The following is a 12034-nucleotide window of genomic DNA, read 5'->3' on the forward strand; positions in this document are numbered from 1 at the left end:
GGTCACTATTGCAATAAGGGAAGGGGGTTATTGTGATAGTGAAAACAATAGGGAGAGCATAGGATCTGCTAGGGCATCAACGACCAACCAGAGAAGGGTTTTTCTTCTATACCTACTGCTGTCAAGTCAATTCCAACTCATAGCAACCCTACTGGACAGAGTAGAACTGCCCCATAGGGTTTCCAAGGAGCAGCTGGTGGATTCAAACTGCCGACCTTTTAGTTGGGTCTTAACCACCGTGCCACCAGGGTTTCTTTTCTTCTACAGGCAGGAGTAAACAAGGCTAGAACGAACTAAGTATGGGTGGAGTGGGATGAGCAGGTGGCTTGATACGACAGTCGATGACAGAGTATCTTTCTTTGCCATCAGAAGATTTGGGGAAGGTCCTTAAGGAGTAGCTATTTGGCATTCGGATGCTGGCTCTGTTCGGGGTCAGGGGGGTGTCAAAGTTCAGTGGCCTGTGGTGAAGGGAGAAGCCCGACTGAAGTTTGGTCAAGTCAAGATGGCAGCTATTTTGTCCAGATTGGCCAATGAGTGCAAATAGTTTAGGTAATCATTTATGAGACAAAGAACGGGAATATGGAGGGTCTGTGTCTGAGGTTGACACAGGTAAAGAAGGGGGTCATCGTCCAGGCTTATCTAAGTCATACGGGGTAAGGCGGCTCTTTGCAGTGAGCCATTTCCCAGAACACAAATGGGTGGGAGGACGTGTTGACCATTCCTGTTTTCCCGAAGCACAGGACTCAGGTAAAGTTCAATATCGTCAGCATCTTTTTTCTTTCCAAAATTTTGTGCAGAATGCTTCACTTAGTTGTTTAAATGCCAACACCACATTGTCATCTTCATCATCACATAATTCACTTAGTGAAACCCTATAAAAGATTAAGTTTTAAAATTATTACCATTGTGATTAAGTGCTTATATGATCTTCAAATAGGGAAATGTTTACTGTACCTGATGGCTTGGATAACAAGTGTAAAATCCCTGATTGAATTAAGAGCATCTCCCATATTTAACCTAGAGAAGAAATAGAAAAGTAATATTTAATGGAATGCTTTTTTTTTTTTTTTTTCTTTTTTGGTGTGGTCCCAACCTGCGGTAAAGGAAATAATAAACTACCACTGAATTGCTGGCCTTTGACCACATCCTTATTAAAATGTGGCTAGCCAAAGTGAACTCAGACACACTATAAAACTGGATACAGAAAGACTACAGAGAAGTGTTGGCGTCCTTTGCATCTAGTATTTCACTGTTGTGAGTTTAGCCCTAAAATGACAGGGCTGGTCAAGAAGTGGCTCACTTGGTTAAAAAAGAAGACTTATAGCGCTCTCGTGCATCACCAGATTAATGTTACTATTGTTAAATATTTCACATACGTTGAAAGTAGTGCCAAGTAAACACAACATAATGCGGCTTATGATTCTTCATAAGTCACAGTGAACATTCATTACACATACACACACGTGTAGATAAAGGTGTTAAAATAGGAAAGGCTTATACCAATTATCGGAGGTCAGGGCTGATAGGGAACCATGTTTGTAGAAGTTCAATGCATAGCCATTCAATGGACATTTCCTTCCATTTTTATCATACTTCTTCAGCTGGAGTAAAGGAATGTCTTTTACATTCACACTAAGGGTTCGTAACATAGCCTAAGGAAAGGCAGAAATTTTAGATTATTAGCGTTTTTTTAGATGTGCCCTAATCTATTACAAAATTTATGATCAAGTTCATACTTGGTTAATCACATCCAGCTAACTAATATACATATGTATGTATGTATATATACACACGTATTTTTTTAATATGTATATATATTCCAATATATTTTAAACAAAGCTTTGTCAAATATTCAAACAGTACATTAAATTCCTCCAAACCTTAACATAAATATTCCAACAAAATCAGTAAAAAAGTCAATCATTAAAATATTATAACTATTTTTGATATCATGGAAACCAACCTCCCAATTTATTGGAAATTTAAAGTTGAATAGGCATTTTAATAACCTCAGAAATATATTAAACCTACAATTTATGGGTTGATTTTTTTGGAAAAAATATTCTGGAGCCTACAAAACTTATATTGGCATTAGCTATATTCAATAGCGCTTGTTCTTCCCTATGCCATACACTCTATTTTTTCATATACTGCCTTTTAGGATACAAGTATCTTATTTTGGTAAATGATTGGATCACAGTCATTAGAGTTAAACTCAGGTTAGTTCCTGCTGAAATACTACAAAATGCTACCGAAAACCTGTTAGGGGGCCAGCTAGAATTGGGGGTTTCATTCCTCCCAAGCCTGCCTAGTGCTTCATGTGAGGCAGTAAAATTGAAGTGTTTGATACATGATTATTGAGTTTCTACTTTGTGCCATGTATGATTTCTTGGTGCAGGGGACACAAAAATAAGGAGAAACAAACATAAACTACCCTCAAATGGCTTATCATAGGGCTTCAAGATTTTTAATATGCATTCTGAACTACTGAGTCTGGGATAAAGCCAAAGATTCTGCATTTCCAACAGGTGACAAGGATGCAGCTGGTCTGAGATTGACACTTTCAGTAGCAAGGGCTTATAGTTTAGTGATTCCAATACTAAGACATCATTTATACATAGTGATTAATTGAGAAAGTATCATTCTTTTTCTTGACTAATTAATTAAAAAAAAAAAACTACTTAAGTATAAAAAAGCAAAACTTGATGGCGTACTGGTTAAAAGCTTGGCTGCTAACCAGAAGGTCAGCAGTTCAAATCTACCAGCCACTCCTTGGAGACTCTATGGGGCAGTTCTATTCTGTCTTATAGGGTCGCTATGAGTCACAATAGACTCAATGGCAACAGGGTTTTTTTTATCTGGTTCTTTGGTTTAAGTGCAAAGTACTACTATTCTAGAATATGACTGCAATGTCTTTGTTTTACTGGACACTTAACTAGTATCATAATCACGTAAACACTTTCTGTCTTAAATGAATAAACAGGATTAAAAGGAATTTTCACACTAAAATTGACATACATCGTTTACCACAGTAATGTCAGATAGATCTTGATCAGTGGTACCGGAAAGGCATGCAAATGGGGAGACAGCCGTTCTGCTTTCCAATCCAGGCATCAAATGAGAGACCAGTGCGGAGTCTTCACACGCTTTATCTGAAAAGTCTGGTAAGAAACGAATTGAAAAGTCAAATAAGAATTAAACTGAAAACTGTATGCCTATGAAGAAAAACCAATTGCCATCAGGTCAGTTCTGACTCATGGAAACCCTATGTGTGTCAGAGTAGAGCTGTGCTCCATAAGGTTTCAATGGCTGCTTTTTTGGAAGAAGATCACCAAGCCTTTCTTCCAAGGCACCTCTGGGTGAACTCAAACCTCCATCCTTTCAGCTAGCAGTCAAGTGTGTTAACCAATTGCACTACCCAGAGACCCCCATTCTCCTATTAAACATAAATTATTTTTTAAAAAATATTACTTGTTTATACCATTATAACTAGAAAAACTACTCAAGTTCTTAAAAAGGAAAGCATTTCAGAAGAAAGTTTGAGAATTATAGGCCCAGGTCATCATTAGGTAGGCTTTCTTTCTGAACTAAACTCATTCAGGCATCTGCTAATGGTTCTATTATTTGGAGACACCACTGAGTCCAATTGGGCAACTTGGGTAATTCTTATGAATCTATCCACTCAGAAATCAGACACCATTTACAAAGCAGAAAACATACTCCACATTTTGCACAGGAGTGGACCTGAGGACACCAGGTCAAAGTCAATGTTATCCTCCTATACTTTAGTATGAGATTTATTATTAGTTAATTCTTCTCAAGATGCTATAGAACAACAAAAACTACAAAACTTCTCATAATAGTGTTAAAAATTGACATCAATGCCCACTTTCTTCTGTAGACTCTACTATTCATATTTCCATAGAAAGGAGGGAGTTTCCATTTCACTGTCCAGGAAACAAAAGCAACACATAAAACATCTACCTCTTGTCAACCTCACTCAAATCATGTCAGGCCTTGGTGGTGAGTTTGGGAAAAGTAGTTCTCGCTCTCTCTGCCTCAGATTTTGCTTCTATCTCTCTCCCTCTTCCCTTTGTCCTTGCCTTCCTTGCTTTCCTCCCTCCTCCTTGGCTGACTTTCTTTCTCTGACAGTCAATTTCAGTGCCTCCTTGTTTCTCCATGAATGACTTGTTGTCTCTCCATTGCTCTTCCTTTCTCCCTCTCTCTTCAACTATCATGAGTGTTTCTTGTTACCTCTTTGTGTCTTTTTATCATATCTCTTTCTCTCTTTTTCTGTCTCACTTTCTCAGTCTCTATCTGTCTCTATATCTAGATTAATCTCTCCCTTTCTGTATGTCTGCCTCTCTCTTGCCTTTTTGTCCCCATGTTTGTTTCTTTCTATCCCTCTATTTCTATCTCTTTTTTTCTATTTCAATTTCTATCTGTCTCTTTCTGTCTTTCACTGGTTGCTTCTCATCTCTCTGCTCCTATCTCCGTGTTTATTGCTCCCTGATCTCTTCTCTGTCTCTAAGTCCGTCTTTGTCTCTATCTCTTTCTTTGTGCATCTCAGACTTTCCCACACCCGCCACAATGTGTCTGCCTCTGTCAGTCTGTCTCTCCCTTTTGTCTTTCTCTGTTTCACAATCACCAGCCTACTAAGAAGGTGGATTCTGGACTTTTCTCCAGCACATGACAACTTAGAGAATAGGATGCAAGGGAACAAGAATTGCTGTTTTATTTCGGAGCTGTTGTTGTTAGGTGCTGTTGAGTCCATTCAGACTCATAATGACCCCATGTACAACAGAACAAAACACTGCCAGTCCTGTGCCATCCACACAATTGTTGTTATGCCTGAGCCCACTGTTGCAGACACTGTGTCAATCCATCTCGTTGAGGGTCTTCCTCTTTTTCGCGGACACTCTACCAAGCATGATGTCATTCTCCAGGGACTTATCCCACCTGATAACATGTCCAAAGTATGTGAGATGTAATCTCACCGTCCTTGTTCTAAGGAGTATTCTGGTTGTACTTCTTCCAAGATAGATTTGTTCATTCTTTTGGCAGTCCGTGGTATATTTAAGATTCTTTGCCAGCACCACAATTGAAAGGCATCAGTTCTTCTTCTGTCTCCTTATTCATTGTCCAGCTTTCGCATGCATATGAGGCAACTGAAAACACCATGGCTTGGGTCAGGCACACTTTAGTCTTTGAGGTGCTATCCTTGCTTTTCAACACTTTAAAGAGGCCTTTGCAGCAGATTTGCCCAATGCAATGCGTCTTTTGATTTCTTGACTGCTGCTTCCATGGCTGCTGATTGTGGATCCAAGTAAAATGAAATTCTTGACAATTTCAATCTTTTCTCCGTTTATCATGATGTTGCTTATTGGTTCAGTTGTGAGGATTTTTGTTTTCTTTGTGTTGAGGTGTAATCCACACTGAAGGCTGTGTTCTTTGATCTTCATCGGTAAGTGCTTCAAGTCCTCTTCACCTTCAGCAAACAAGGTTGTGTCATCCGCACAACTCAGGTTGTTAATGCATCTTCCTCCAATCTTGATGCCCCGTTCTACTTCACAGAGTCCAGCTTCTCGTACTATTTGCTCAGCATACAGATCGAATAGGTATGGTGAAAGGATATAACCCTGACACACACCTTTCCTGACTTTAAACCACGCAATATCCCCTTGTTCTGTCCGAACAGCTGCCTCCTGATCTGTGTACAGGTTCGTCATGAGCACAATTAAGTGTTCTGGAATTCCCATTCCTTGCAATGTTATCTATAATTTGTTTGATCCACACAGTAGAATGCCTTTGCATAGCCAATAAAACACAGATAAACATCTTTCTGGTGTTCTCTGCTTTATGCTAGGATTCACCTGACATCAGCAATGATATTATTGGTTCCATGTCCTCTTCTGAATCAGGCGTGAATTTCTGACAGTTCTCTGTCCATATACTGCTATAGCCGCTTTTGAATGATCTTCAGCAAAATGTTACTTGCATGTGATATTAACATGCAACATACAAGCCCCCACAGTATGGCAAATGGACAGACACATGGATTTGGAAGCTGGCTAGTGTAATTCAAGACAATGCTTTATAAAGCCCATTTGGCTGCAAGTGAAAATCACGTTCTCCAAATCAGCTTTACCCACCTGATTCCCAAGTTAATTGCTCAATAGATTCCAAATTTGGGAAAGAAATACAAATAATGTGTGGACCTTAAGCCTTGAAAGTCAGATACATGACTCGGATTTATTTTCCCTAAAATAAGTTACCCTACAATTTTAAACATTACCAATCATCATCTAACATTTTTCCTATTAATTAAATATATGGTCATCCTACAATTAATGGCCACTACTTCAGGATTTCTTTAAACCAATATAGTTCAGTGACATTTCAGACTTGAAGAATTCATTCTGCATAATCAACTGATAATTCATTAAAATGGTAAATTCCAATAATTATTATTAGGAGATTCCAGTAATAACACCTCTGTCACGGATTGGGTTGTGTCCCCCGGGGTGTCTGTCATGATTCCCTTGTATGATTGTGTGGGCTGTCTGCCATTTTGTCTTCTGGTATGGTTTTCCTGTGTGTTGTGAATCCTGTCGCTGTGATGTGAGGGGATGGATTGGTGGCAGTTGTGTTGATGGGGTCTACAGGATTGGATAATGTCTTGAGCTGGTCTCTTTTGGAATGCGGAAGAGAAAGGAGAGTGGAAAGAAGTGGGGACCTCATACCACTAAGAAAGCAGTGCCAGAAGCAGAGCGCATCCTTTGAACCTGAGGTTCCTGCACTAAGATACTCCTAGACGAAGGGAAGACTGATGACAAGGACCTTCTTTCAGAGCTGACAGAGAAAGAAAACCTTCTCCTAGAGCCAGCATCCTGAATTTGGACTTCTAGTCGACTGGACTGCAAGAGAATAAACTTCTCTTTGTTAAAGCCATCCACTTGTGCTATTTCTGTTATAGCAGCCTACATGACTAAGACAACCTTACTCCATATCATCATGCCTAATACTTATTTAGTAGTGTGTAAATTTTGTTTGTTTCTTCTTTGATTAGATTTTCTTCACTTTATTTTGTATTTTTATACATAATTTTCAAAGCTGTTTCAAATACAGAGGTGGGGCCAACATAGCGCTATAGACAGAAGCACCATGCCATGCCTCCACAGCAAAGGCCCGAAAAACCAGGTAAAACAGAGACAAACATCAATCCTGGAACCCTAAGCGTCAAATGAAGAGATAAAGAACTCAGCCAAGCACCGAATGGAATAAGAAACTGACAGAGATCAGAGAGCAAGGAGAGATACCAGCAGAGGTCTCCTATCAGCATGGATTCACCAACTTGGACTCTTGTCAGAGATTGGTGGAAAGGGAATATGGGAAAGCAGCTTCATGGAGCTCCTAGCAGGAGATATAGCACCCAGTAACCAGAGATACACACTTGACCACCCCTTACCCTTCTTCCCCCTGTTCAGCCTCCACCACTTCCCAGAAGGTCCAACAGCAGTGGCTCAGGATGCACTGGCTCCATGCAGCACAAATATGCCCTACCCACACTGGCTGGCTCCTTCAGTGCCATATCTTTGTTGCTGGTGTTGCTTTTTTCAGCTTCTTTTGGCTTCTTCCCTGCCTGTTATCCCCTCCCTCTCCTTTCTTTTGAACACCTAGCTCCGTGTGCCATCTTTGCTTCTTCTTGACGGGCTATGAAGCACCACATGGCTGGGAAACTGCTTTCCTGATCCACACTGTTACACTGGTAGGATCCCTGGAGCCTTTTTTGTTTGTTTGTTTTTTCTTTTTCTTCATTTCTTGATTTCTTGTCTCTCTCTAATTTGCCTTCTTTTGCCATCTCCTGAATACCTGGCACTGTGTGCCATCTCTGCCCCTTCTAGCTGAGCTGGACTGTTCAGCTTGGGAGCTACTTCTCCAGTCTGCACAGCCACACGAGTGGGAGCCCTGGGGGCATTTCTTTTTTATTATTACTTTCTTTTTTCTTTTATCCTTTTTGCCTTTTTTCATTTCTCAGTTTCTCATCTCTCTGTACATAATGCTTTTCCTGTCTCCCGAATACCTGGCACTGGGTGCCACCTCCACCCTTTCTAGCCAGGCTGTACTGCACGGCTTGGGAGCCACTTCCCGGTCTGTGCAGCCATGCTGCTGGGATCCCTGGGGCCTTTCTTTTTATTTATTTTTTCTTTTCTCTTATTTTATTTTTCTTCATTTCTGTTTCTCATCTCTCTCTATTTTCCTTCTTTTCCTGCCTCCCGAGTACCTGGTATGGTGTGCCATATCCACCCCTTCTAGATGAGCTACACCCCGAAGCCTGGCACTTGCTTCCCCGGTCACCAAAGGGATCCCTGGCAGCAATTTTTATTATTATTTTAATTACTTTATTTATTTTTCTTCTTTTTTTCTTTTTGTTTTCCTTCATTTCTTATATCTTCACTCTAACAGTAGGCTCCCTCGGCACTTTTTTTCTTTTTTGGCTCCTATTTCTCTCTCCTCTCCCATACCCATTGTTTCTCCACACATTACAACTTCCCCCCTCCCTCCTGCCTACCTGCACCATGCTCTGAACATTGGATCCTGGAGTAGCACAGGCATGGCCTACCGGAGCCTGCCCTGAACTGACCCCCAGCCTGCCCTGTCAGCCCAAGTACATGCCAAAAACAACCCATTCCAGCCTTTCTCTTTCAGCTGGACCTGCCCCACTGTAGCATAGCTGAGCAATTGGCCTTACACATTGGACAATGAGGTGAAAATTATCTTGCCCATAGATAAGCAAACAGAGAATGCACAGTCTGCCTGCTCAGACATAACCAAATAAAACAAAGAAGCAGGATGAAACAAATATATAATCAATAAATGAAGAAAATAGCTACGGAATGTCCCAAAGATAGCAGACAATATCAAAACATATTAAAAAAAAAAAAAAAAGGAAGGATAGTTTCACTAGGTGCCCAAAATAAAACACCAGATGACTTTCCGGTAGCAGAAAAGGCACTGGAACCACCTGATAGGTAATTCAAATCTCTAATATTCAGAGCTATCCAAGAGTTGAAGCAAAAAGTAGACAAAAATGAAGAAAAAATAGATAAAATCATGGAAAAGGCAGACAATTCATGGAAAATACAGACAAAACAATGGAAAAATATGGAAACATAATGTCAAAATGAATCTACAAACAGAAATCATACAAAAACAACAATTAGAAATCCAAAAGATAAACAACAAAATTTCAATGTCATAGAGGGACTAAGGAGCAGGTTTGAAACTATGACAGACAATCAGCAAAACTGAAAACAAATACTTGGATACCACTCTGTTTGAGGAAAAATAAAAAAAGAACTAAGAAAAATGGAGAAGCCCTGAGAATTATTTGGAATAAAATCAGAAGCAAAAATTTTTGAGTGATTGAAGTTCCAGAACAAGGGGAGAAGACAGAAAACACAGAGAGAATCATTGAAGAATTGCTGACACAAAACTTCCCTAATATCATGAAAGATGAAAGCTGACCATCCGAGAAGCTCAACGAACCTCATATAGGCTAGACCCCAAAAGAAAATCACCAAGGCATAACATAATCACACTCGCTGAAACCCTGACAGCAGCTTTAGAAAAACAAGTCACATACAGACAGGAAACAATAAGACTAAGCTCTGATTACTTGGCAGAAACCATGAAGGCAAGAAGGCAATGGGGTGACACATACAAAGCCTTGAAAGAAAAAATATTGCCAACCAAGAATAATATATCCTGCAAAACTGTCATTCAAATATGAGGGTGAAATTAGGACATTTCCAGATAAACAGAATTTAAGGGAAAATGTAAAAACCAAACCAAAGTTAAAAGAATAATTCAGGGAGTTCTTCAGCTTGAGAATAAACAACATCAGAGAAGAGCCTGAATCTAGGATACAAGATACAACCAGCCAGATACCAACCTAGGAAATGAACTCTCAAGGACTCTTCAAAACCAAAAGATTAACAATAGGGAATCAGCTAGGTTAATTTATAAATGACAACAACATCAGAACAATAAAAGACAAAATAAACAGAGTAGCTATAGAACTTTCTAATGGAGAGGAAGCCAAGGTGAAACCACGTAATAACAAACTGGTTCAAAACTAAGAAGATAAGGGTAAATTTCAGGGTAACCACAAAGAAAATTAACAAACCTACTCATCAAAATAAAGAAGAAAAACAAAGTTCCAGTAAAAACAAAATCTACCAAAACAAAAGAAATGGGAAAAAAAATCCACAAACAAAATAATTGCAGCTCACGGGAGTAAAAGGAACAAAGGAAATATCAGCACCACAAAAAAAAAGGCACTACAAAATGACAGCAATAAACTCACACCTATCAATAATGACACTGAATGGAAATGAACTAATTGTACACATAAAGACAGACAAAGAGAAAAAGAGGATTAAAAAAAAAAAAACAGGATCTATCAACATGCTGTCTACAAGAGATACACCTTAGAAACAAAGACATAAATTTATTAAAAATCAAAGGATGGGGAAAAAATATATCAAGCAAACAGTTACCCAAAAAGACCAGGCATGGCAATACTAATCTTAAATAAAATAGACTTTAAAACAAAATCCTCCATAAAAGACAAAGAAGGCACTATATAATGATGAAAGGGACAATCCATCATGAAGGCATAACCATAATAAATATCAATGACAGGGCTCCAAAATACATAAAACAAACTAACAGCACTGAAAAGAGAAATTGACAGTTTCACAATAACAGTAGGAGACTTGAACACACTACTCTCGGTAAAGGACAGAACATCTAGAAAGAAACTCAACAAAGATACAGAAGATCTAAAGGCCATAATCAGTCAACTTGACCTCACAGACGTATGTATTGAGCACTCCACCCAACAACTGCAAAGTACACATTCTTTTCCAATCCACATGGAATGTTCTCCAGCATAGACCACATCTTAGGCCACAAAGCAATCCTCAAAAAAATCCAAAACACTGAGATAATAGAAAGTATCTTCTCTGACCACAATGGCAAAAAAGTAGAAATTAACAACAGGAAGAGCAAGGGAAAAAAAAAAAAATCAATTACATGGAAACTGAATAATGCCCTGCTTAAAAACCAATGACTAATAGAAGTAATCAAAGATGGAATCAAAAAATTCCTAGAATCAAATGAGAATGAAAACACATCATACCAAAACCTTTGGGACACAGCAAAGGCAGTGCTCAGAGGTCAATTTATACAACAGATGCACATGTCAAAAGAAAAAAAAAAAGGACGAAATCAAAACATTAGCTACACAACTTCAACAAATAGAGAGAGAACAGCAAAAGAAGCCCACAGCCACCAGAAGAAAGGAAATTATAAAGATCAGAGCAGAAATATGTGAAATAGAACACAGAAAAACAATAGAAAAAGTTAACAAAACCAAAAGTTGATTTTTTGAAAAGATCAACAAAATCAACAAACCACTGGCTAAATTGGCAAAAGAAAAACAGGAGAGACACATATAACCCAAATAAGAAATGAAATGGAAGACATTACAACAGGCCCAACTGAAATAAAAAGGATCATAACAGAGTGTTGCAAAAAACTATACTTAAAAAAATTTGAAAACCTAGAGGAAATGGACAAATTTCTAGAAAAACACTACCTACCCAAACTAACACAAAATGATGTTGAAAATCTGAACAGACCCAAAACAAGAGAAAAGATTGAAAAGATAATTTTAAAAATTCCCAACAAAAAAAAAGCCCTTGCCCAGATCACTTCACTGGAGAGTTCTACCAAACATTCAGAGAAGAGTTTACACCAGTACTACTCAAACTATTTCAGAATATAGAAGAGGAAGGGAAACTTCCCAATTCAGTCTATGAAGCCAGAATAACCCTGATACCAAAGCCAAGCAAAGACACCACATACAAAAAAAATATTACAGACCAATATCTTTCATGAATATAGATAGAAAAATTCTCAACAAAATTCAGCATTCTATCAAAAAAATAATACACCACGACCAGGT

At 38.7% G+C, this 12034-nt stretch overlaps 1 protein-coding gene across 1 annotated transcript in view; it reads right to left on the reverse strand.

The window, feature by feature from the left end:
* LOC126064644 (probable ATP-dependent RNA helicase DDX60) overlaps window positions 1–12034 on the reverse strand; it is a 98534-nt gene continuing 86500 nt past the window's right edge. Inside the window, exons 26-29 of the mRNA XM_049863821.1 lie at window positions 3019–3161; window positions 1501–1652; window positions 955–1017; window positions 1–872 (exon numbers count right to left, since the gene is read on the reverse strand). Of these exons, the coding sequence (XP_049719778.1) occupies window positions 764–872; window positions 955–1017; window positions 1501–1652; window positions 3019–3161 (467 nt within the window). The 3' untranslated portion in view covers window positions 1–763. The remainder of the gene's footprint in view (window positions 873–954; window positions 1018–1500; window positions 1653–3018; window positions 3162–12034) is intronic.

The sequence above is a fragment of the Elephas maximus genome, chromosome 21, assembly GCF_024166365.1.
Source record: "Elephas maximus indicus isolate mEleMax1 chromosome 21, mEleMax1 primary haplotype, whole genome shotgun sequence".
Taxonomy (NCBI): Eukaryota; Metazoa; Chordata; class Mammalia; order Proboscidea; family Elephantidae; genus Elephas; species Elephas maximus.